Source organism: Aedes albopictus, chromosome 3 (assembly GCF_035046485.1).
Source record: "Aedes albopictus strain Foshan chromosome 3, AalbF5, whole genome shotgun sequence".
Classification (NCBI taxonomy): Eukaryota; Metazoa; Arthropoda; class Insecta; order Diptera; family Culicidae; genus Aedes; species Aedes albopictus.
In genome coordinates this window covers 120,672,005-120,698,976 of record NC_085138.1, presented here as the reverse complement: position 1 = coordinate 120,698,976, position 26,972 = coordinate 120,672,005, and the positions used below count along the sequence as shown (strand labels likewise).

General features: G+C 41.4%; 1 protein-coding gene across 7 annotated transcripts in view; it reads right to left on the bottom strand.

The window, feature by feature from the left end:
• LOC109433308 (putative epidermal cell surface receptor) overlaps positions 1–26,972 on the bottom strand; it is a 177,761-nt gene that overhangs the window by 77,543 nt on the left and 73,246 nt on the right. For 5 of the 7 annotated variants that reach the window (XM_029873233.2, XM_019709737.3, XM_019709738.3 and 2 more), the window contains one exon: positions 6,132–6,987. In XM_029873233.2, coding sequence (XP_029729093.2) covers positions 6,132–6,228 — 97 coding nt within the window. In that variant the 5' untranslated portion in view covers positions 6,229–6,987. Of the gene's footprint in view, positions 1–6,131; positions 6,988–16,428; positions 16,451–16,500; positions 16,703–26,972 lie in introns of those variants that run through there. The other 2 variants (XM_019709736.3, XM_062858485.1) reach the window with 2 other exon arrangements.

The following is a 26,972-nucleotide window of genomic DNA, read 5'->3' as shown; positions in this document are numbered from 1 at the left end:
TGGAGGTTTTTTTTCGGAATTTCTTTTGGATTTTTTTTTTGAAATTCCTGGAGGAATACCGTCGGAAATTCCTAGCAGAATTCCTTCGGAAAATCCTGAAGGAATTCTTTCGGAAATTCCGGGAGGAATTCCTTCGGAAATTCCATTAGAAATTCCTTCAAAAAATTCCTGAAGGAATTCTTTCAGAAATTTCGGGAGGAATTCCTTCGGAAATTGCTGGACGAATTACTTTGGAGATTCCCGGAGGAATTCATTCGAAAACTCCAGGAGAAATTCCTTTAGGAATTCCTGGAGGAATTCTTTCGGAAATTCCTGAAGGAATTCCATCGGAAATTGCTGGACGAATTCCATTGTAAATTCCTTGAGGAATTCCTTCCAAAATTCTTGGAGGAATCCCTTCGCAAAATCCTGGAAGAATTCCTTCGGAAATTTCTGGAGGAATTCCATCGAACATTCCTTGGGGAGGTCCTTCGAAAAATCTTGGATGAATACTTTCGGAAATTTCTCGAGGAATTCTTTCAGAAATTCCGGGAGGAATTCCTTCGGAAATTGCTGGACGAATTCCTTTGGAGATTCCTGGAGGAATTCATTCGGAATTTCCAGAAGGAATTTCTTTAGGAATTCCTGGAGGAATTCTTTCGGAAATTCCGGGAGGAATTGCTTCGGAAATTCCTGAAGCAATTCCTTCAAAAAATCCTGGAGGAATTCCTTAAAAAATTCCAGAAGGAATTCCTTCCAAAATTCTTGGAGGAATCCCTTCGCAAATTCCTGGAAGAATTCCTTTCGAAATTCCGGAAGGAATTCCTTCGGAAATTCCTGAAGGAATTCGTTCGGAAATTCCTTAAGGAATTCCTTCGGAAATTCCTTAAGGAATTCCTTCGGAAATTTCTGGAGTTCCCTCGAAAAATCTTGGATGAATACCTCCGGAAATTTCTGGAAGAATTCTTTCATAAAATCTCTAGAGAAATTCCTGAGAAAATCCTTGGATAAATTCCTTAGGACATTCCTGGGAAAAAATCATTCAAAACTTCTTAGTGGAATGCTTTTTATGATTCCTGGAGGAATTCCTTCGGAAATTACTGGACGAATTCCTTTGGAAATTCCAGGAGGAATTCCTTCGGAAATTACTGGAATATTTTTTCGGAAATTTCTGGGAGAATTCCTTCAGGAATTCCTGGAGGTATTCTTTCGGAAATTCCTGGAGAAATTTTCTCGGAAAGTCTTTTTGGATTTTATTTTTGGAAATTCCAAGAGGAATTCCCTCGAAAATTCATGGAGGAATTCCTTTACAAATTCCGTTAGGAATTCCTTCAAAAACTCCTGGAGGAATTCTTTCGAAAATTCCGGGAGGAATTCCTTCGGAAATTGCTGGACGAATTCGTTTGAAGATTCATGAAGGAATTTCTTTGGAATTTCTTTCGGACATTCTTAGCGGAATTTCTTCGGAGATTCCTGGAGAAATCCCTCCGGAATCTCTTGGATGCATTCCTTCCGAAATTCGTGGAGCAATTATTTCGGAAATTCCTGGAGGAATTCGTTCGAAAATTCTTGGAGGAATTTCTTTAAAAATTCCCGGAGGAATTCCATTGGAAATTCCTGGAGGAATTCCTTTGGAAATTGCTTTGGAAATTCCTGGAGAAACTCTTTTGGAAATTCCTGAAGGATTTTTTTTGGAAATTCCAGGAAGAATTCCTTCAGAAATTCCAGGAAAAATTCTGTCGGAATTTCCTGGCGAAATTCCTTTGAAATTTCCAAAGGAATTTCTCCATGAATTTCCGATGTAATTCCACCAGGAATTTTGCGAAGGAATTCCTTCAGGATTTTCCGAAAAAAATCCTCCATGTATTTCCGAGAGAATTTCTCCAGGAATTTCCGTGGCAATTCCTCCAGAAATTTCCGAGGGAAATCCTCCAGGAACTTCCGGAGAAATTCCTCCAGGAAATTTCGGAAAAATTCCTCCAGAAATTTCTGGAGGAATTACTCTAGTAATTCCCGGAGGAATCCCTCCAGGAATTTCCAAAGGAATTCTTCCAGGAATTTTCAAGGGAATTCCTCTTGGAATTTTCAAAGGATCTCCTCCTGAAATTTCCGAAGGAATTCCTTCATGAATATCCGAAGAAATACCTCCACCCTCCATGAATTTTCAAAGGAATTCCTCCATGAATTGCCGAACAAATTCCTACAGGAATTTTGCCAAGGAATTTCTAAAGGATTTTCCGAAGGAATGCCTCCATGAATTTCCGAAGGAATTCCTCCAGAAATTTTCCGACGGAATTCCTATTCGAATTTCCGAAGAAATTCCTCGAGGAATTTCCGGAGGAATTCTTCCAAGAATTTCCGAAGAAATTCTTCTAGGAATTTTCAAAGGAATTCCTCTTGGAATTTTTAAAGGATGTCCTCCTGGAATTTCCGAAGGAATTCCTCCATGAATGTCCGAAGGAATTCCTTCATGAATTTCCGAATGAATTCCTCCAGAAATTTTGCGAAGGAATTTCTATAGAATTTTCCGAAGGAATTCCTACATGAATTTCCGAAGGAATTCCTCTAGGAACTTTGCGAAGGAAATCCTAAAGCATTTTCCGAAGGAGTTCCTCCATGAATTTCCGAAGGAATTGCTCCAGAAATTTTCCGAAAGAATTCATTCACGAATTTCTGAAGAAATTCCTCCACGAATTTTCAAAGGAATTCCTCCAAGAATTTCCTGAGAAATTCCTCCATGAATTTCCGGATGAATTTCTTCAGAAATTTCCGGAGGAAATCCTCCAGGAATTTCCGAAGGAGATCCTCCAGGAATTTTCAAAGAAATTCCTTCTGCAATTTCCGAAGGAATTCTTCCTGGAATTTCCGAAGGAATTCCTTCATAAATTTCCGAATGAATTTCTTCAGGAACTTCCGAAGGAAATCTTCCAGCAATTTCCGAAGGAATTGCTCCTGGAATTTCCGAGGGAATTCCTGCAGAAATTTCCGGTGGAATTCCTCCAGGGATTTTCAAAGGAATTTTACCTGGAATTTTCAAAGGATTTCGTGCCAGAATTTCCGAAGGAATTCTTTCATGAATGTCCGAAGGAAATCCACCAGAAATTTTCGAAAGAATTTCTCCAGGAATTCCTTCACGAATTTCCGAAGGAGTTCCTCCATAAATTTCAAAAGGAATTCCTCCAGGACTTTTGCGAAGGGATCGCTCAAGGATTTTCTGAAGGAATTCCTCCATGAATTTTCGAAGGAATTCCTCCAGAAATTTCAGGAAGGAATTTTTCCAGGTATTTCCGAAGGATTAACTCCAAAAATTTCCAAAGAAATTTCTCCAGAAATTCACGAAAAAAATCCTCCACGAATTCTCGAAGGAATTCCTCCAAGAATTTTCGAGGGAATTCCTCCAGAATTTTCCCGAAGAATTCCTCCATGAGTTTCTGGAGGAGTTTGTCCAGGAATTTCCGTCGGAATTCCTCCAGCAATTTTAAAAGGAATTTCTCCTGGAATTTTTAAAGGATTTTCTCCTGAATTTCCGAAGGAATTCCTCTACGAATTTCCAAAGAAATCCCTCCCGGAATTTCCAAAGAAATTTCTTATGGATTTGCCTTGAAATACCTCCAAAAATTTCCGAATGAATTCTTCCAAAAATTTTTGACGGTTGTCCTCAAAAAATTTCCTTTGGGTTTTCTCACATGATCCCCAAACGTGTTTCTGAAGGAATGTTTGAAGGAGTTTCTCAAGTTTTCGGAGGAGTTCCACAATACATTTTTGAAGGATTTCTTGAGGAATTTCCGAAGAAATTTCTCAAGGATCTTTCGCTGGAATTCCTTGAGGAATTTCGTAAAGATTTATAAAAAAACCGAAAAAATTCCTTATTAAACTTATTAAACAATTTCTCACGAAATTTCCGAAGGGATTCCATAAGACATTTCAGACATATGTCAAAAAAATTTCCAAATGATCTCCTTTAACAAATTCCGAATTTTCCTCATCAAGGCATTTCTAAAGGAATTCTTCAAAGAATTTCCGAATGAGTTCCTCTAGGAAATAAAAAATCACAAAAAGCATTTTTTCAGGAATTTCCGAGATATTTTTTCAAGGAAGTTTGAAAGATTTTTAAAGAAATTCCTTATGGAATTTCAGAAGGGATATCTCATGAGACTTCTAGTGGATTTTTTTCAATATTTTCGAAAGAATTGCTTTAGGAATTTGGGAAGGAATTCTCACAGAAATTTCCTGATGAATTCCTCCAAGAATTTTTGAAAATATTCCTCAAGGAATTTTCGGAAGAATTCCTCACGAAAACTCCGAAGGAGTTCCTCAAGGAATATTCTAAATCTATTTCAAAGAAATTCCTCAAGGAATAGGAGGCAATCAGTGAAGTACTAGATTGAAAGTAGTGAGCTGGATTTTTGTATGGTGAGATGTTCAATTCTCCATTTTTGCAATGAATTGGTGCAAACAGCGTGGGTTATATGATTTCTTAGCTAATTTGATGCTGTTTGAGCAAAAGTTTGGGTAACTTTGTTGTTGTATTATTTATTTCATGCAACTTCAACAACACAGTTACTCAAACTTTTGCTCAAACAGCATCAAATTAGCTAAGAAATCATATAACCCACGCTGTTTGCACCAATTCATTGCAAAAATGGAGAATTGAACATCTCACCATACAAAAATCCAGCTCACTACTTTCAATCTAGTACTTCACTGATTGCCTCCTATTCCCGAAGAATCTTCTAAAGGAAATCGTAGAAGAACTCTCGAAGGAATGTCTTATGGAATTTCTCAAGGAGCTTTAGAAATGAAGGAATTCCTCAAGAAATTTCTGAAGAATTTGTCAAGGAATTTCCGGTGGAATTCCTCAAGGATCTTCGAAATAAATTCCTAAAATTATTTTTTAATTGATTCCTTTAAAGATTTCCGAATGCATTCCTCTAGCAACTTCCAAAGATATTCCTCCAGGAATTTCCGAAGGAATTCCTTTAGAAATTTTCAAAGAATTTTTTCCGGTAATTCCGAAGGAATTCATTAAAGGATTTTTTCGAAGAAATTTCTCCAAAAATTTCTAAGGGTATTCCTCAAGGAAAAAAATCTTAGTTTGATTGGAATTTTTGAAAGAATTCCCGGAGAAATTCTTAAAGTATTTTCTGGAGCTTCTCAAACGGATTTCTGGTGGAATATCTACATTAAAATAACCTGGAAAAATAATAAAGAAATTTCTGGAGAAACTGCTGGATATATTCAAATTCATGATGGCATTTGTTAAAAAATTCCTGAAGCAATATCTTGAGGAATTCCTCAGGATTATAATCATATATGATTCTTCCATTGAACCATTCCTGTTAATCACCCAGATTTCATACTTCACTTTAATTTTTTTTTAAATGATGAAGTAAATTGAACTCCTTGTTACTGCAAAGTGGTTTTCAGTGTAAGGGTGCTCGCCCCCCCCCCCTGACCGAAAAGCTGGCTACGCCCTTGCTTTCAAACTGTTTGACAAGTTTTTGTGCTTTTTCAAAATGAATACTTTGCTATCCTCTCTTAGCGCAGGAAAAGGCTACTAAGCCTTTTGATTTCTAGCTTCGACTTTAGTACTATCAAAGTTACGACATCATTATCTACATATAAAAATGTATTTCCAATGAAACATTAGCATCTAAATGGCAATCTATGTTTGTTTCATATGTATCCCAGTTAGATCTATGATAATCGAAAGTAAGATGTAGAACTTTTCTGATCTTAGTATGGGCCTGTCCATAAACTACGTAGACTCTTAGGCGGTACGGGAGGGTCTAGCTCCATGCAAATTTCGAAAATTGTGTATGAAAAAAAGTCTACAGAGGGGGAGGGGGGTCTGAGATGACCCAAAATAAGTATACGTAGTTTATGGACAGCGCCTTTTCAGCGAGAAGCACTTCCACTTTAACCCTTCAGCACGCGCGCTGTTGTAAAAAGTACAGCAATCTCGCTCGTCGTATACAGCGCGTGCGCGGTGCAGTTTCGGTTGCTTGATGGCGCACGTCCTTGAAGGTAAAGTACACTTTAAAAGTGTTGTCAAACAAGAAGCAAGAAAAAGTTGGGTTTGTTTTTTTTTCAACATCAAACCGAGTAATTTATCAAAGACCTATCCTGTATTGTTTTCAATGTACTCTCACCTTCTAAACTGCTCTGCGCCGCACAAACTGCAACCACCAAGCACTGTAATCCAATCAGCCAAATCAGCCGTATCAATCGGTGGTTTGATTTTCCCATTTTTTTTCTTCGCACTTTTCACTTTTCTAATGCTATTTTTGATTGCACCTAATTTTCCACTAGTGGTGCGCTAGGGGCACAACAACAGGTTGAATTACCGTGGGTGCTACCCGCGGTCGATCGGTCGGCGTGGCGTTTCTTCTTCCGGCACACCTCTGCGCACTGTAAGAAGCAATTTCCAGAGCAAAACAGAAAAAAAAAATATGAACTCAACAAATATCACTAGCAAATCATCTCTACCATTCCTTCCAGTATCGCACTAATTGCACAACCGTATGGCTCAGGCGGTGGCGGTATGCGCGCGCGATCGCGCTTCAATCAAACAGCACGCGCCACTGACTGCCAGCGAAAGCCAGACCCGCACCGCACCTGACTGGATCCTAGATATTTCTCTTCAACACTACTCTACGACCACCGTTGATACCGATGATGCTGGTCTTGATGATGATGAGGATTGTGCTTCTTATGCAACGACGACGACGGCGATTGCTCATAAAACATTTTCTTCTTACGGCTCCACCCAGATGAAATTGATCACATTTTTTTTTCGTTTGAACCTGATTTTCAAGACACAAACTCGCACCAGTATCGGGTGCCTTTATTGGTATGCTTTCGTCGATTGATTTGACACCTTTCTTTCACCACAAGACGGCCTCGTGTTTCGTTATCGAACCGATTATCACTGGCTCTGACGGACTTTGCTTATTCACGGTTTATCCCGATTGATGGATGTTGGGAGTTATTTTTTTATTTTTTTAGCTGTAATAGAAAAAAGAGAAAAAGATAAAATTAGATTAAGCACTTGTTATTTGGTTATTCGATTTTTGCATGTCAGACGAAATAGTCTGAACTTGTGTCCTAACACAAGTCAACTTATTTTTCATACACAACAGAATATCTACAGCTGAAACGACCGGTTAGCTGACAGTGAATGTTGTTTGGTGGTTTGTTTATTGTGTGGGATTGTTTTACGTAAGCTGGGATTTTACGACCTTCTTTTATGACTCCATGTTGTCGTGAATGTCGTCCAACTATGTAGGTACTGCTTCGTGCGAAAGTTGCTCTAAAATTGTTGTAATGGCAACAGCAGCAAAATGTGGGTGCTTTTTGCGATAAATTATTTGAGTCTTGATTTGGATACTAAGTATTTTGTTGTTGTTTTAAGAAATTCGCAGGTAGCTGTATTGTGTATATATTAAACATTAAACTGTCATTGAATCGTAAAAACTGTCTTAAACATAACATTTTCCACAACATTTGTATTCAGTGTACATGAATTCCATAGCTTTATAAAACTTCCCTGATCTCAAGTGGCATAAGTCTTTACAATTGTTTACTTATTATAGATACAACGAAATTAAAGAAAGAAAAGGAGGGCAAGTTTCCCAGCACAGCACAGGTTTCCGCATAAATTCTTCCTAGGATTCCTTAGGAGTTCATGCTTGTATTTCTTCAAATATCTCCGAAGGAATTCCTTCAGAAATATTGTCAGACTTTTCTGTAGACGTATTTCTTTGGAATTTCTTCAAAAATTCTTCTAGAAATTACCCGAAATTAGTATTTTTTTTTTCAAAAGATGCAATTCCAAAAATTTTATTGCATAGAATCGGAGATTCTTTCAGAAATTCTTCTAGGATTTTCCTTTAGAAATTCAGAATATTTCAGAAATTATTGCTTGAACTTCCCTGCTGCTCTCAGGTATCTAGAGATTTTCTCGGGAATTTATTTGGAAATAGATCTAGAAAATTCTCCAGGGAATCTTCTGAAAGTTTCTCCAGGGGTTTCTCCAATAGAGAATTTCTTCCGAGTTCCTTTAGGAGTTCTTTCTTGTGGAGCGGATCTGGTGTGATGGTTAGAACACTTGACTATCACGCCGAGGACCTGGGGTCGAATCCCACTCCCGACAAACTCGCAAAATGTGAGTTCTTCCTTCGGATGGGAAGTAAAGCGTGGGTTCCGAGATGAACTAGCCCAGGGCTAAAGATCTCGTTAATACAGATAGAAAAAAAGTTCTTCCAAGAATTCCATCTGAAGATCCCCCAGGGCTCCCTCAGAAATAACTTATTTGGGGGATTCCTGCACGAACTCCTCCAACACCTTTGTCTGCGATCTCTGCAGGGATTACTGCATACATTTGTTTTATAGATTCCGACAGAAATTTCTCCACGGGTTTCTCTAGGAATCAGTTCAGAAGTTTCTGAAGAAATTTTTTCTTTGGAATTACTTGAAGAGTTCCTCTAGAAGTCTCTCGAGTTTTTTTTTATTCTGTGAGTTTTATCCAAGGAAGGAGGTGTTTTAAAGAGTTTCTTAATGATATTTTAATGAACTCAGGTAGTCAGAATCATGAGATAAACTTTGCCAAAGTACTTCGATTTAAATGAACTCGGGCGCCACATAGCGGCGGAATTATGCACTAAACTTACCACCATTTGATAGCCATAGACCTTCTAATCAACTTTGCTTAAGACACGAACTTTTTAGGTGGTCAGAATCATGAGATAAATAATGTCAAAGTCACAGCATGACTTTATGACCGTTTCTTTCATTATTTTCGTTACTCCCTCCTTCTTTAAGTAGTATTAAGTTCACCGAGAAAAGCCAATAAAATTCAATTATCATAAAGTCATGCGGTGATTTAACCTAGAAAGTAAAATCCAGTTGGCAAGAAAGAATGAAGCTCGGTTCGAATAAGATCATTTGGACACAATAGGAGCATACGAGATGAAAGCGCGAAAAAATCAAATAAGTAACGTTCGCTCGATATGAATCTCTGAACAAGTGTCACCGATCGATAGAACCGAAAACAAAGCCGAACAACATTTAACAGATCATAACCACCATCTTTTTGCCTGTCTAGGGCTAGTAGTCATCATCAAACTACTAGTACCTAGCCGTTAGGCAAAGGGGTCGTCGTTGTGATTGTGTTGTTCAATTATGACCCTCTGTTAATTTTCAACTTCTATTCAATTTCTCTCGTCGCACACTTGCGATTCTATCCACCGTTTCTTTCATTACTTTCGTTACTCTTTCCTTCTTTGAGTAGTATTGAGTTCATCGAGAAAAGCCAATAAAATTCAGTTATCAACGAAAACGATTTTTTTTCTATAAAGTCTGATTTTCGAAATTCAGCAGCTAAGAATTTCTCAAACTCACTAGCGCTACCTAGCGGATGAACCTTTAACCAACTAGTTCACTATCGGATAGCTTGTGATGTAATGATCGACCTTGTCGAAGACGAAATATTTCTATGTAGTCTGATTTTCAAGATACAAAAGTTCAGAATGTTTAGGGCTCACTAGCACCACCTAGCAGGTTTGCCTTGAACCAACTAGAGCACTATCGGGTAGCTTTAGATGTCCTGATCGACCTTGCCGAAGACACAATTCTTCTATGTAGTCTGATTCTGGAGATACAGATGTCTGGCATTTTTAGGGCTTACTGATGCCACCTAGTGGATAAACCTTGAACCAACTAGTGCGCTATCAGGTAGCTCTTGATGTCCTGATCAACTTTGCCGAAGGCGAAATTTTTCTATGTAGTCTGATTCTCGAGATACAGAAGTTCAGAATTTTTGGAGCCCACTTGCGCCACCTAACGGATAAACTTTGAACCAACTAGTTTACTATTGCATAGCTCTTATCAGGTAGCTCTTGATGTCCTGATCAACTTTGTCAACGACGAAATTTTTCTATATAGTCTGATTCTCGAGATACAGAAGTTCAGAATTTGTAGGGTTCACTTGCGCCTCCTCTCTCCTCTTCATGGCGTAACGTCCTCCTGGGACAAAGCCTGCTTCTCAGCTTAGTGTTCTATGAGCACTTCCACAGTTATTAACTGAGAGCTTCCTCTGCCAATGACCATTTTGCATGCGTATATCGTGTGGCAGGCACGAAGATACTCTATGCCCAAGGAAGTCAAGGAAATTTCCTTTACGAAAAGATCCTGGACCGACTGGGAATCGAACCCGTCACCCTCAGCATGGTCATGCTGAATACCCGTGCGTTTACCGCCTCGGCTATATGGGCCCTACCACTTGCGCCACCTAGCGGATAAACCTAGAACCAACTAGTGCGCTATCGGGTAGCTCTTGATGTCCTGATCAACTTTTCCGAAGGCGAATTTTTCTATGTAGTCGGATTCTCGAGATACAGAGGCTTAAATTTTTAGGACTCACCTAGTGGATAAACATAGAACCAACTAGTTCACTATCGGATAGCTCTTGATATCCTGATCAACTTTGCCGAAGACATTTTTTTTTCTATGTAGTCTGGTTGTTGAGAAACGGAAGTTCAGAATTTGTATGACTCGCTAGCGCCACCTAGTGGATAAACCTAGAACCAACTAGTTCAATATCGGTTAGCTGTTGATGTCCTGATCGACCTTGTCGAAGACGAAATTCTTCTATGTAGTCTGATTCTCGAGATATAAAGTTCAGAATTTTTAGAGCCCACTTGTGCCACCTAGCGGACAAACCTACAATAAACTAGTTCTCTATCGGATAGCTGTTGATGTCCTGATCAACCTTGCCGACGACGATATTTTTCTATGTAGTCGGATTCTCGAGATACAGAGGTTTATTTTTTAGGGCTCACTAACGCCGTAGTTAGTTTTTTCTATATAGTCTGGTTGTTGAGAAACAGAAGTTCAGAATTTCTATGACTCGCTAGTGCCACCTAGTGGATAAACCTAGAACCAACGAGTTCAGTAGCGGTTAGCTCTTGATGTCCTGATCGACCTTGTCGAAGACGAAATTTTTCTTTGTAGTCGGATTCTTGAGATACAGAGGTTTAATTTTTTTGGGACTCACTAGCGCCACCTATAGGATGAACCTAGAACCAACTAGTTCACGTTCGGATAGCTCTTGATGTCCTGATCAACTTTGCTGAAGACAAAAATTTTCTATGTAGTTGGATTCTCAAGATACGAATGCCACGGTATTGGCAATGGTTGTTGACGGAACACCTATCAAAGCACAATGTTTCATGGTCACTAGCGCCACCTACTGGAGCAAATACGTACTAAATTACGTACTATCGGAGAGTTCTTGATCCCCTCAACAACTTTGCTAAAGACACCAGTGTTCCGAAATGCTTCATTTCTCCGCGGTTATCGCAAAAGTTACTGATCTACAAATAGATCACTGTGCATTCGAGCCATCTGATCTATAAATAAATCACTGGGTATAAATGGGTTAACGCATGGTTTCCCAAATTGTGGGTCACGACCCCCTAGGGGGTCGCCGGCCTTCATCCACGGGGTCGCGAGGGACAGTAGAATATGTTTACTGTAACAGACAACAAATGAGGGAATTTCTACGGTGGGTCGCGAAAAGTAGGTCTGCTGGCATAAGGGGGTCGCGCACCTGAAAGTTTGGGAATCCATGGGTTAACGTTTTCTCCTATATATTATCATATGCATTCCTCCAGGATTTTTTTTTTTCCAGCGATAACTACAGAAATGGCTTCAGGAATTTTTGAAATAAAATTCCTCTAGAAATTGTAGGAATCCAGATCTTTAAGGAATTTCCAAAGGTATCTCCAGGGTTATTAAGGGATTTCTTAAGAGATTTAAAAAAAAATCTTCAATGATTTAAAAAAAAATCTTCAATAACTTTTGTGTAATTTCTGGAAAAACTTCTAAAAAATCCTTGGAGGAATATCTGAACAAGTCTGCAGTGACATCTAAACAAATCTCAGGAGATATTTCTAATGATATTTTTTTTTAAATCTTTGTATGAATTTCTCCAGGAATCACTGTAGGATTCCTGAATAAATTTCTGAAAGAATGTCTGAAAAACTTCAAAGATGAACTTTTGAAGAAATGCCTTGCTGAAATTCCTGAAGCAATCCTCAAAATTCTGCACAAAGCTCTGGAAGTTGAAAATATCTCAGAGGAATTTTGGAAGGAATCTCTGCATGATTATTGAAACAACCCCTGTAGGAATTCCTAAAGAAATCTTCGGTAGAAACCCTGTAGAAAATTTTGGAAATAAATAATTCTCTTTAGAAATGTCTGAAAAAATCCATGGGAAATTCGTGAAGGAACCCCAGGAGAAATTTCTGAAGCATTTTTTGGAGAAATACCTGAGGAATTTTCTCGGGAAACCCTTGTCGTGGGCAGGTTATTTCGAAATAAACGTGGACAAATATTATCTCCTCGATACTATCATAGGTATTTCTCCAGGAATTGCTCCAGAGACAACTTCAGAAATTGCTGCAGGATTTTTTTGTCCAGAAAATGGTCCCAAAAATTTTCAGCATTTTTTTTTTCTACGAATTTTCAAAGTTATCTCCACGGATTTCTAATAGATTTCTTTAATCCTCCAGAGATTTGATAAAAAAAATCTTCACAGATCACTTAAATTGTTGTGCAAATTGTGAAAGAACTTCTAAAAAATCTCTTGAAGAATATCTGAACAAGTTCTACTAGGATCCCTAAAAAAATCTTAGGACATATTTCTAAAAACTGTACGTAATTGTGCGAGTATCTCTGCAGGAATTTTTCAAGGTATTGTGAAGAATTTCTTGGAAGATTTTCGAAAAAAAAATTCTTTAACGATGTTCAACCCGCTAATACCCAAATTTTTGATTTTGATCTAAACATCATTTTTCGTCGTCTAAAGTCGATTTAAACATGTTTTGGAAGATGATTCTTTTTAATTCTCGATTTCGTGAATTTCAGTTTTTGATTTTTCTAATTTTTATTATTGAACATCCCCAAACTTTAATATTTTTCCTGGAAGCCTATTTGGGGTACGGATTTTTTGAGATAAAAACATTTTGAGATTTTATGATTTTTTTTTCGAAATATTCATATTTTAATTTTTTTTAAAGAAAATTTTATTTTCCGTGCAATTTTAAGGAAAAAAATTTTAGAGTGTATTCGATTTCCTTAAACTATTAAACAAGGATAGAATGATTTGGGAAAAATTTAAAATATGTTAATTGTAGCGATTCAGTACAAAATAAACAATGACTTCTAAAAGGTGACTAAAACATCAATTTTTCAATGATTTTTTAAAAATGTAAATACGCTTTATAATACACTAAAAACCATTTTGAGATATACAAAACAGTCCTAAATATCAGCCAAAAATATTAAAAGTTTGGTTTCCTACGAAACAAAAATTACAAAAATGCTCAAACTATACCCCGTCTAAAGGCGGGGTTGGGTATTAGAGGGTTAAAGAAGTTTCTGGAAGAATTTCCGAAAAATGTTCAAGGAAGAACTTTTGTACCCCGTAACGTGGGTAGATCACCTTATAATGGTGCGTTGCGGTGTAAGATCTACCAAATCAAATTTTGATCTTGATATTTACCGTATTTTTAAATATTCCAAGATCAAAGTTTGATGCTCTTTTCCATGTGTTTTGTAGTATTTGTGTTTCAATGTACTGCTAATTAACATTTTATTTTAGCAGGATTCAGGTAAATGTATCGCACGATATAAATAATATTTTAAAAATGTGTAACTGTGGCGAGCGTATCACTAATATATGCATCTTATTTGACGTACGATGTTAATATTATTTTATATTTCAGATTATCAACCGAAGAATCTAGTAATTCAACCAAATGCCAACAAGATGACGAGGAACCCAAGATGAATTGGGCAGACAACTGATTCGAAGCAGTCTAACAATGGTGTGCTTGAACGTTAACCAAGCGTATCCTTTAGAGTTTACCCTTCCACTAAGAACACCCAAATTCCCGTGACACCTAGGCCTGAGAGATCGTAGAGTTGTCTACATTTTTCATAGGTGTCCAAAACTAACCATCCTTTCCCATTCCTCAGCAGTCGCAAGGACGTGGCCAGGACAGTGCTCGACCATTGGAGGATTGCGTCAGTCTTGTCTAAAAGTCAGAGATTAGTCCCAAATCTTTGTGCTTTGGTTCGGACGGGAAGGAGGCAACCCTCATAACAGCGGTCTAGGACTGTACCACCTACGAATTTGTGCGACTCGCTTAATGCTAATGCTAATGCTAATGCTAATGCTAATGTTCAAGGAAGAACTTTTGAAGAAGTTCTGAAATTTCTGAAGAAATTCTTAAAATTATGTAAAAGTCTCTGGAGCTAAAATATCTCCTTGGAGGAACTTCAGAAGGAATTCCAGCAAAGACTTTCTTCAGTAGGAATCCTGTAAAAATTTTAGCCTATACTTTAAAATGATTCTCTTTAAGATTTTCTAAAGAAATGCCAATGAAATTCTTGAAGGAACCGCAGGAGGAACTTTCAAAGAACTTCTTGGAGAAATACCTGGAGAAAACTTCTCGGGTGACTCTTGGCGATATTCCAATAAAAGTATGTTGTTGAAATTTTTATCAAGACTCCTGAAAAAATTCTTCAATAAAATTTTTAGAGGAATTTCTGAAAGTATTTCTGGATCCGTGAACATATTTCTGAAAGCAAATTCTGAAGTAATACGCCTAGATAAGCGTCTGTTAGTATCCCTAAAAGACTCTTGAGATAAGTAAAAGGAAATCGTGTTAAGTACTGTTCCTTTGAATTCCACTAAGAATTTGCATCCTTCGACGGATACGTATTTCGACCTCAACTGTAAGGTCGTCTTCAGTGTCTTGTACTAAACTCGATGTTTTAAAGGAATTTCTGTAGAATTTCCAAAGAGCATTCCTGAATAAATGTCTCAAAGACTTCGTGGAGAAATTCTTCTTAGAGGAAATGTCGGACAAATTTCTGGAGAAATACATGGAGGAATATATGGAGGAAATCCTGAAGGAGTCTCCGTATGAACTCCTGCAGGAATATCTGGAGGAATCCCTGCCAGAATCACTGAGAGTAATAATGCAAGAATCTCTGGTGGAATTATTGTATGAATTTCTGAATAAATGGGCACATTTGCGCGGGAAATTCTCAGTAAAATTCCTAGAGCTTTTTTTAAATAAATATTTGGTAGACTTCTTGAAAAAGCACCTGAACAAATTTCTGATGGAATGTCTGGGAAATTTTCTGAAGAAACGACTGGAACATGTAACAATTTATGAAACAATATTTGAAAGAACTTAAAAAGGAATCCCTGTAGAAAATTCTGAAGGCATCCCTGGACGAATTTAATTTAAACGAATTCCTAGAAGGCATTCCTGGCAGAATTGCTTAAAACTCCCCTGGAAGGTTTTCTGATGAAATTGGTGGAGGATTTTTTAAAGAAATATCTGGAGAATATTTGGATTAATTTCTGAAGATTTATTGGATTTCAATGGAATCTTACGATAGTTTTGGGAAGGAATCTCTCAAAGAATTCTTCAAGAAATCGCTAAAACTTAGCTTAGCTTACCCGTTTTGTGGCCAGAAAATAATACCCGTAGAATGCCAGTAGGGTTAGCGGGGACCCACGTACCTAATTGAAATTATTAACATGATCATATCTCCATGAAATTTCCACTGATTTAAAAAAATATTGGCTCACTCAACTCAGAAACTCATTATCTATCGAGATAATATTCAGCTGGATTGACCCGATCACCGTGGGCGCAGGAAAATCCAGATTTCCGGGTCAATGTTTTTATACAACACAATGTAATGTGCAAGCCCGTGCACAAGGGACCGACACTTCATATACTAGGCGCCCCTCCGCCTTTTGCCGAAATTGGGAAAAAACCCCTCCCTTGGCGCCACTTCTGTGCACGGGCCTGGTACTGGGTTTTCGGAAGGTTAGTAGCAAAATCGGTATCAATCATACTAAAATTGCTTCAGCATATAGTATCTGGCAAACCTGGGATCATAAAACGTATTGACTTTGAAGCTGTGATTTCGGAACAGGCTACCCGTGGGACCATGGCTGGTTATGGGAACTTTAGGATATCCTAGCCTCAACAATGTGGACTTTCTTCAGGGGGTTGGTTTTAAACTGTTTTAAACTTAACTACGGCAATGTTCTCAGGAACACAACTGTGACGCGGTTTTGAATTGTTGAGAGCTACATAGACAAGCATCAATGAGATACACGTCTGAATTAATCCAGAAGATTTCAAACAAATTCGAACAACCCGCAGACTCCGTGTCTCAACACATGAATCCACGACAAATCACGGTTTTCGCGAAATCTACAACAGTTGTAACAGCTTTGCATTTATCACTCACTGAATCAACGATACGTTTCATTCATTTTTGAACAACCTAACTTTTCCATTAACATTTCAATAACAAATAGCCAATGAGTTAGACACATAATATGTAGATTACCAGTTCAATTCACCGCCTGTCTATGGCTTACGTTTATGTAACACTGAATATTAAGCACCTAAATCAACACACCTCAATTTAAATCTCTTCAGCCACCATTTCGATCACAAGCAAAAAAAGAAACGCCACAAAATCTAGATCCAATCGGACAACGACCAGCCAGCAACACCAGCAGGTACCGCGCGCGCACAAACGATTTCAACGGTCCGAACGCGAAAGAGCGACTAAAGCGCGCAGCGCAGCAAACCCCGATCAGAAAACACGGCGGCGGCCGCGCACGGCACGCATGTTCGTGAGGGGTCCCAAACCTCGTCGTCGGTCGTCCGTCGCCGCCAATAATGAAGGTAGTGGTAAATCAGACCGGTACGCGCTCTGTTGTGTGCGAGAGTGGCCACGGTCGCGTCGTCGTTCCATCCAGCACTTCGCGTTGGCACAGTTGAATAGAGCTGGGAAGTACCAACCTGTGGGAAAGGGGTGATGATGAGGGGGGTCTACGATGTTGATGAATGAATCAGTCACACGGATAAACTGCAACGCGAACGCGGCAAACATTTTACGAAATCTGGGCTGCTGCACGATTTGACGTCATTTTCTGCCAAGTATGAACAACTTGAGAAGGGGTGTGAAATTTGGTCAGTGGCAGCACATGCGGATCCGCTCGGGTAGTGTAGGAATTCCTTCAATTGTGCGCTCGACAAGACTCATCATACAAACGAATAATAAAAATTGTGATTCATAAATGGATGAAGCCTTGATACTAGTGAAACAACTAGGGGGAAACAAGCCAATCTTTCAATGTTTTTTGAAATACCTGGAAGTTTCCTTTTAAATTATTAGTGTTTTGTTGGAGAGGATTTTCCCGTAAATTCATCGCTTCAGAGAGCCTTCACTTCGCTTTTCATTAGAAGCAAAAATACACTAAAATGGCAAAACTTGGTCTGCGAATAATCCACGTTCTGGTGTACGACAGGTACTTTTCGGATGTCGTTGATTTCAGGGTTACTACTCAGTGTTACATAAACGCGGTAATGTCAAAAATCCAGCGACTGGTCCGTTTAAGATGAGCAGGTGTGTACCGCCAAAAACATGATAAGTACACACTCAAAACAGATTTGCGGGCTCGGCAAAAACGCGCACAGCCGTCTGCTCAGTAAAACTATCAGATGATATCCCAGCAAAAAGTGACATTTGTTAGCTGACTCTCAGCAAAACGATTGCCGAAGCTCAGCAATGAACTGTCAAAATTGCTGAGATCTCAGCAAAATTGTTGTTTGCTGATTACTCGGCTGTGCAAATCTCGGCAAAAGAATGGAAAAATGCTGATATCCCGGCAATCTGAATTAAGTGTGTAGGAGTAGGGAGCCTAGGATCGAACCTTATCCATACACCAGTATGTACTAACCACCTTTGGCGTTTTCGCCGATGGGCAATCGAGCTTCTGGCACTCAGGTACCTACATGTTCAAGCGTAAAAAGCTCAGGCTTGGCGTGAGCTCCGTAGTGGGCACTGTTTAGCTTCTACAAAAACCCACACATTCGGAAGTAATTTTAACAAAACGTGTCCTGCCTGGCATCTAGCTTGGCACCGCTTCCAAGAGTGCCTTAGCAGATTTTGGAGTGCCTCGGGCACATGAAGACCAATGCCAGTAACTTCCTGATTATAGCCGCCTTCTGTCCCACAGAACCGTACCGAGGGTTTAATGTACATTACCTTTTTGTACGCTGGCTTAAACAACCACTTAGGTGGAAGTAGGCTCAGATGAGTACTTCTGATTAGTGCTGATCCGACACTGTGCTCAGCCCTCATAAGAGGCTGTGCCAACCCTCCGCCAGCGCCAACAGACCACTGCCAAGTTTAGGCAACCAACTGTGTCGAAGTAAGTTCAGATGAACACTTCTCATTAACGTTGATCCGGCTCTGAGCTCAGTCCCCATAACGGCCTAGGTCAACCCACGGGTGGCCTCCCTGCTTGCATAGATAACCACCAGGATCATTGGTCGAGACATTTGCAGTTAGGAATAGCGGCTCTAAGGGGACAAACAAAAATGACGACTGCTACTAAATCCATGAACAACAATGTGATCGAGAATGGAGGAGCAGAGGGAACGACGTTGAACTCGTTCCCGCTAGGATGACGCTGGTGTACCCACCAGCGAGAAGGCGGTAGGATGTACAACAGGCCGAGGAAGCGCAGATGACTGGCGCGGTCCTCGTGCGGGCGCTGATCCGCAACAGGAACGGTTCACCAAAGGTGTTGGCAGTTACGAACAGCTGGACGAGCGGATCGGCTACACGAGCGGGCCTGAAATAGGGCCTGCTGAAGCTCCGCAAATCGCTGGCTCTGGACAAAAAGGAGTATGATCTCCTGGTCGAATAGCGGAGTGCGGCTGATGCGAGCAAGGAGGAGCGGTCCACCCTCACGGACAGCTTTCTCTTTGCTGGCAACGCGACGATGCAGTACGAAACCATGCAGCTCGCCGCAGCCGTAGCGGAGAGGTCAAACCGTCCTACGACTCGAGCTGCATGGTTGAAACCTGCAGAGAAATCGCGACCCAAGAAACGTCTGGCAGAGGCGGACGAAAAGCCACAGAAGAAGAAAAGGACGGCGAAGTGCGAGTAAAAAGGCTGCCAAGCCGGTTGCGAAACACGCAATGGACAAGGAGACCAATCCCCAAGAGGTCAACCCTAAGAGGAATGGTGGCCAACCAGACCAAGGGAAGGAGAACCCTTGGATTACGGTCGGAAGTCAGCCCGCAAACGCAAACGAAGCGATGGTCTTCAAAATCGAGGCCGACACGTACACCGCGATGCTGAGGGCCATTCAAGAAGAAAATCGTCTCTCACCGCTGGGCCCGGATGTAAAAACTATTTGACGCACCAGGACTGGAGAGATGATGCTAGTGCTGATAAAGAAGGCGGCCAAGAAAGGCACCTCCTACAAAGCACTAGCTCAAGATGTTTTGGGCGAAATAGTCCATGTAAAAGCCCAAACGGCGGAGTCGACCCTCCAGTGTAAAAAGCTGGACGAGATCGCCGACGCAGAAGACCTCGCAGCTGCACTTCAACAGCAGTGCGAGGAAGATGTACCCAGTTAATCGATCCGCCTGCGAAAGGCCTGCTGGCAGGCACGCAGATCGCCATAGCTTAGCATATATGAGCCGCCAGTGCCAGTGGCGTGTTTCAAGTGCTTCGAGCAAGGACACAAGTCATGGACGTGTAAAGGCCCCGGCAGGAGCAAACTCTGCAGGAAGTGTGGAGAGGAAGGCCACATCGCCAGGGAGTGCAACTTACCACTATAGTGCCTGATTTGCATGGCGAACAAGGGTCACACGATGAGCGGGCCTAAATATCCAGGCACGCGAGGAGGTCGAACCAACCGACGGTAATGCAGGTTACACAGCTAAACCAGAACCAATATGAAGGCGCACAACAGTTGCTGTGGCAGTCGGCTCATGTATAGACATCGCCCCACTATCGAACCCTAGATCGAAACCATACCGCATCCCTCCCGATAACGGGAATTGGGTAGCGGATAAGACCAAGCTAACGGCGATCTGTACAACCGGTCATTTGCCGGTCCAGGAAATAATTTTCACGTCGCACGAGGGCTTCGCAAAAGCAAAGATCAACGGGAGGTACTACTGCAGTTGCTATGCCCCTCCCAGGTGACCGATAGACCAATTCTTGTCTATGCAGGATTCGCTATCAAGCGCACTAGTAGGATTGAGTCCCATGAGCCGTCGTGAACGTAGGCGATAAAAAACATCTGCTGTAGGAACGGTGCAGAGTCCATCATTGGTGACCTTCTGAAGCCCGGGTCTAAACTCTAGCTCGGGCTGGAGGGTCGACGATGGATACACACAGTGACCATCCGGCGATTCGATACTGGATGGAACAAGGAAGAAGACGGCCACAGCCGAAGGTCATCGACTGTTATTGGGGATGACTGACCTTGCACTTCGATAAGCCTGCATTTGTGTCGCCCTTTGCTTATGGAGGGTAACACCGACAATCTATCCAGCGATGATCTAGTAGGAATCCTAAGCCGTGCATGCGATGCCACAATGCCAAATGGTTTCCAGAAGTCGCAGAACTCCGTGCATACTGCATAAGAGCTAGGCAGCGGATGCAAAGAGCTCGCACCGATGAGGGTTGAATGGAGCGAAGTGAGGCCCACAGGGCGGCTAAATTGGCACTGAACAAAGAAATTAAGGCGCCTAAGCGCGCGTGCTGGGCAGCCAACAAGACCCTCTGGGACGATGCCCACAGAGAAGCTCTGGCCAAAACGACGGGCGCATCAGAAAATATTGGTTTTTACAGCCTGAGCATTGGAAGCCACCTGAGGACCCGTCGACATCATTGGCGAATCAAGCTTTATCTTTCTTCTTGCTCACTCTCTTAAACAAACACGAGAAAGAGAAGAATAGAAAAGGGTGCCGCGGCACCCCTTTGCATCTCGCTCTTTCTCGTGTTTGTTAAGGAGAGTGAGCAAGAAAAAGCTAGATTCGCCAATGGTCGACCTACAGACCTAGCTGCCTTTTGGACACCGCCGGGAAACTGTTGGAGCGGATCATTCTTTCGAGGTTGATGGTCTATACCGAGAAACTAGATAACTCTGGGCTCTCGGATAATTAGTTCGGCTTCCGGAAGGGTCGAACGATGGTGGACGCTATTACGACTGTATCCAAAGCAACCGAGGTAGTGCTCCAAAGGAAGCGAAGGGCAATCCGCTATTGCGCGGTCGGCACGCTGGACGTGAAGAATACGTTTACGTCAGCTTGGCCACCTGGATAGCCTATGTCGGATTCTGGAGAGCTACTTCCAAAAAAGTGAACTAATATATGACACCGAGGAAGGCGAGAGGAGTCAAAACATCACCGCGGGAGTACATCAGGTTTCAATCTTGGGTCCGATACTATGGAACGCGGTATATGATGGCGTATAGAGGCTCACACTTTCACCGGGCGTAAAGCTCGTAACCCTCGTGATATACGGCGAGTCGATAAAAGAAGTGGACTGCAAAACGGTGAGTCGATAAGGAGAGCGTCCCACATAGCTCTGGTCCTCACAAGTTCCTACCTCATGCTTCCACGGCTCAAGCGATGACAAAGACCGCCAGCTAAGAGTTGTGTGCTTAGCTGGTAGTGCAGCCTGGACACTGTTGTCCTTCTAACTTCAGCTAGATTGAGAAGGTACGACCCGAGCGTCTGTTCACCAAGGAGATGCGGCTCAAACAAGCGTCTGATCTGGCATCCAGCGGCTGAGTAAGAAACGCTGCACCACGCCCAGCTAGATCCAAGGTGGTAGCCCCATCAGCGTGGTCGTCCCAGTGTTGGTTGGGACGTTAAACAGAACAGGGTTTTTTTCGGCTTTCGGTCTGTTAAGCGATCGAAACGATTTTTTTTTTCTTGCGCCCGACGTTTCAATGGCATAGCCCATTGAAACGTCGGGCGTAAGAAAAACATTTTCGTTTCGATCGCTTAAAAGACTGAAAGCCGAAAAAAAACCCTGTGAAAATACGACTCGATACAATCGGCAAAGACCCACATGACGAAATCAGGACTACGATTGGAAACTTGGAACATGGAATTTCAAGTCACTTCACTAGGTTTCGCAGGATGTGACAGGATAATTTACGACGAACTACATCCCCGCAACTTCGACATCGTGGCGTTGCAGGAACTTTGTTGGACTGGACAGAAAGTGTGGAAAAGCGAGCATCGAGCGGCTTCTACCAAAGCTGTGGCACCACCAATGAACTGGGAACAGGATTTATAGCGTTGGGCAAAATGCGACAACGTGTGATCGGGTGGGTTGGAAAGTCCCAAAAAAATGACCACGTGGTTTATGGATAGCCCCATACCGCAGTGCGAATACAGATTCGGATCACTACTTAGTCGCTGTATGCATGCGCTCAAAACTTTCGACAGTTATCACCACGCGTCGAAGTCAAACACCGCGACTCAACATCGAGCAGCTGCGTAACGACGAAGTGGCTCAAGACTACACGCAGCAGTTAGCAGTGGCCCTACCAACGGAATAGCAGCTTGGCGCAGCTTCACTTGAAGATAACTGGAGGGACATCCGATCCGCTATAGGTTGTACCTCGGCTACAGCACTAGGCTTCGCGACTCCGAATCACAGAAACGACTGGTACGACGGCGAATGTAAACAGTTGAAAAACAAGAAGAATGCAGCATGGGCGAGAATGCTGCAACATCGTACGAGAGCGAATGAGGCACGTTACAGACAGGCGCGGAACAGGCAGAACTCAGTCTTCCGGATGAATAAGCGCCAGCGAGAAGAACGAGATCGCGAAGCGATGGACGAGCTGTACCGCGCTACGAACACACAAAAGTTCTACGAGAAGCTGAACCGCTCGCGCAGAGGCTTTGTGCCACAAGCCGACATGTGCCGAGATAATCACGGGAATATTGAGCTGCTCGAGAAGTGGCGGCAGCATAACGATGAGCAGCTCAATGGCGACATTGCAAGTACCGAAAATGGCGTGGTAACAGATCTAGGAGTATGTGCACAGGACGAAAGACTTCCGGCTCCTGACCTCCCAAGTAACAATTATACTTTTGTGGCAATCCTGAAGTTATTTCTAAGATTGAATAATAAAACTTAGCAATAAAGCTCTTTGTTCTACAAATCCGAGATTAAATAGGCATAAAATATCCATAAGACTAATCTGGCCCACTCTTCAGGAGATCTTCAATGCTGCTTTTGAAGACTGCTTTGAAACTAGTTGTATTTATGTACTTACACTGATGATTGATTATAAGAACTTCATGAAACTTTAATAAGAATAGCTTGAGGCATGTTGATCTTTTAGCTGTCTTTCTCAAAAGTGCTAATAGTGCATAATAAACTAAATCTTTTACCTAAGCATTATTCAGATGCGAACTAGTTTTGTTTCATGGATGAAATGTTAAATGAACTGTGAATTAATTTTTATCAAATTGAAATGGCTAAACCATTAAAATTGCCTGACAGATCATTGGTGACAGGGAATCAAAATTTTCCGTGCCATACCCACTTTATCGTGATATGCCACCCAAAACATACGAAAATAACAAAGCGCCTCAAAAACAATATCATTCATTAACATACGAAGACATAAATTTCCTATAAAAACAAAAGTCTACGCCACTTTTTCAATTCGTTCTAAACATGGCTGCCGTTCCAAGCGAACAAAACTCATGCAGCCGCCATCAATTGTTATTACCTTTAATCCAAACCACCTCAAAACAATGATGGAACCAAGTCGCCTTGCATGAAATCTACAACATTTATTGAAGATTGATTTTACTAGTAATAATCTTAAGGCAGATTTGTTCGTCTTAAATGAAACTTATTTGTTTTATTCAAGAGTAACAGCCTTTGACAATTGTTTGTTTACCTTTTTGGAGCTAAAAAAGTTGTTTCTGTACATTTTGCGTCAGGAAGTGCCAATTAAAGACTGCCCCAGAAAGTATGGACGCACCTAGTCTTCAGTTGTCTGGGCCTGATCGATGGTTCTTGTTTCGGGCTTCGTTTTGGCTGTTCCTGCTTACTATAGGATCGAAAATTAAAACTTTCTTTACCATGATGAACATTGGAATTTGAAATGGTAACTTTTTTGGTCATACCCCGCTCTGTGTTAGTTGGAAAGTTTTTTGTTGTGCTCAAACACCTTCATTATTTGTTTATTCAAACGAGAGTTAGCAGGATCTTTAATTTTCACCCAATTTTTGCTTATGCTTAAACATGTTATCCCCTCCGTGGTTGCTAATTGCTGATTGCACAATTTTCTTACTTACTTCCACCATATTTTGTTCATTTCCTAAGTGACCTTTCAAACTCTGTACATCGTTTGTGCACATTTTTTCAATGATGTTCCGCTGAAGGTTCATGTATTTTGAAATACACTGATGGAATCGCAAAAACCGCTATAAAATGCTGAGAAAATAGGTTGTCCAACAGGATGAAGCTTTCAAAAATAATTAGTCATCAATAGTTTTGAAATGCCAGAATTTTCTTACTGCGTCCATACTTTCTGGACCGGTCTTTATATTATAGTTTCGTGTATTTAATTAGTGCATTACTAAAATTTACTAGTATTACACTCAAGGATGGGAAAAAATCATTAATTTATTGCGTATCCCTCACTCACATCCACGCACAATCTGATGCGAGTGTGCTTCTCCCCCAGCCAAGCAAAATCTTTCCACTTTCATTGCCTATTCTTTCCAATCGCCGAGCACCGAGCGACGCAAGCAACGACGGCCGAATGAATCGCTACCGAATCTGAGTGCCGAAGGCGAACGAACCAAGATTGAACGAATGTTTGCGTTCTGAGTCGGGTACGAGAGCATTCATGTGGGAACGTTCATTTAGCGTTCAGTGAAAGCATTCAGTACTGGGAATTGAATCAGTGAGTGCGTTTTGATTCAATCAGCTGAATGCCACTCGGTAGTTGAGAGAGCGAACGTTCTTGTCGTATACACCGATGCAAGCTGATTTATTTCGCACTCTATTTGTTTCTCTCCTGATTCGCTTCGGTGGCGTCGATGGCGAGCCGTTCGTGTTGCGTTCGTTCCTAGTGCGCCGTGCTCTCACTCAGCATTGGGTTGTTGGCGTTCTTTTTGCTATTTTGCATCGCCGGCATTCGGGTGAGCGAATGAGTTTTCCCATGCTTGATTACACTATTCAGCATGAGCATGCGAAGGGTCACAGTAAGTACCCATTTCATTTTTGATTCCAGTTGCTGTGGCCTGTGTGAGTAACTGGCTGAAGGTTGGACAACACCAGCAAGCTACTCGCATTTTTGATTGGCTATAAAATGAATATTTCGTCGATATGACTACTTTTGAGCACCAAAACGGCTAAATTATCAGTGAGCAAAAATGTTTGAGTGTTTATATTTGCATAAGAAAGCCAATTTGTTGCATAATTTCTTAATCAAATAATAAGATAGTTCGTTGTTTTATTATTCCGCTTAGTTCTTGTTCCAGGGTAGAGGCTCTAGCTCAAGAATTGAAAGCTTTAAGAAGTTTTTAAAGGAGAACAACTCAGATGAATTGTACTTTAATAAACGAAGCATAAACTTTTAATAAAATTGGTTGATGTTATGTGTTGAAAATAACTTCAAATACGTCTTAAAACTTATTATAAGATTAAATGCCTTAGTGAATCAAGTTGTTTTATGCGCGATTTTCATAATTAACTTGAAGACAACTTAAAAACCGCATGCGAACGGAGATTATTTTCTCTTGATAAAAACAACTATGAATGTTTCATGAATTCTTCATGCTATGATAAAGCTTCTCTAAAAATAAACAAATCTAAAAGGAATTTAAATTGTTACTTGGGCTCCAAGAGATTGAGAGGAGGTGGACAAGTTGGATTGCGGGAACTATCGCGCGATCACACTACTGAGCGCTGCCTACAAGATACTCTCTCAAATTTTATGCCGCCGTCTATCACCGATTGCAAGAGAGTTCGTGGGGCAATATCAGGCTGGATTCATGGGTGAACGCGCTACAACGGACCAGATGTTCGCCATCCGCCAGGTGTTGCAGAAATGCCGCGAATACAACGTGCCCACACATCACTTGTTCACCGATTTCAAATCGGCGTATGATACAATCGATCGAGAACAGCTATGGCAGATTATGCACGAATACGCATTCCAAGATAAACTGATACGATTGATCAAGGCGACGATGGATCGAGAGATGTGCGTAGTTCGAGTATCAGGGAAACTCTCGAGTCCCTTCGAATCTCGCAGAGGGTTACGGCAAGGTGATGGTCTTTCGTGCTTGCTGTTCAACATTTCTTTAGAAGGTGTAATAAAGAGAGCGGGGATAAACACGAGTGGAACGATTTTCACGAAGTTCGTTCAGCTGCTTGGTTTCGCTGATGACATTGATATCGAATCACGAATCGGATTAGTCATTAATGTGCCGAAGACGAAGAACATGATGGCAAAGCGCTCCAGGGAAGTATCCCCGTGCTCGCCACCTCGAATTTCTATCGACGGTGATGAAATCGATATAGTTGAAGAATTCATGTACTTGGGCTCTCTGGTGACCGCTGACAACGATACCAGCAGAGAAATTCAGAGACGCATTGTGGCAGTAAATCGAGCTTACTTTGGACTCCGTAGAACTGTACGGTCGAACAAAGTTCGCCGTCACACGAAGTTAACTATCCACAAAACGCTGATTTGACCGGTAGTCCTCTATGGGCACGAAACATGGACGCTACGTGCAGAGGACCAACGCGCCCTTGGAGTTTTCGAACGAAAGGTGTTATGTACCATCTACGGCAAAGTGCAGATAGAAGACGAGACTTCGAGAAGGCGAATGTACCACGAGCTGCATCAGTTGCTGAGGGAACCAACCATCGTCCACACTACGAAAATCGGGAGGCTACGATGGGCGGGTCACGTCATCAGGATGTCCGATAGCAAGCCGCCTAAAATGGTTCTCGAGGTCATCCGACCGGTACAAGAAGACGTGGTGCGCAGCGAGCTAAGTGGGTCGATCAAGTGGAGG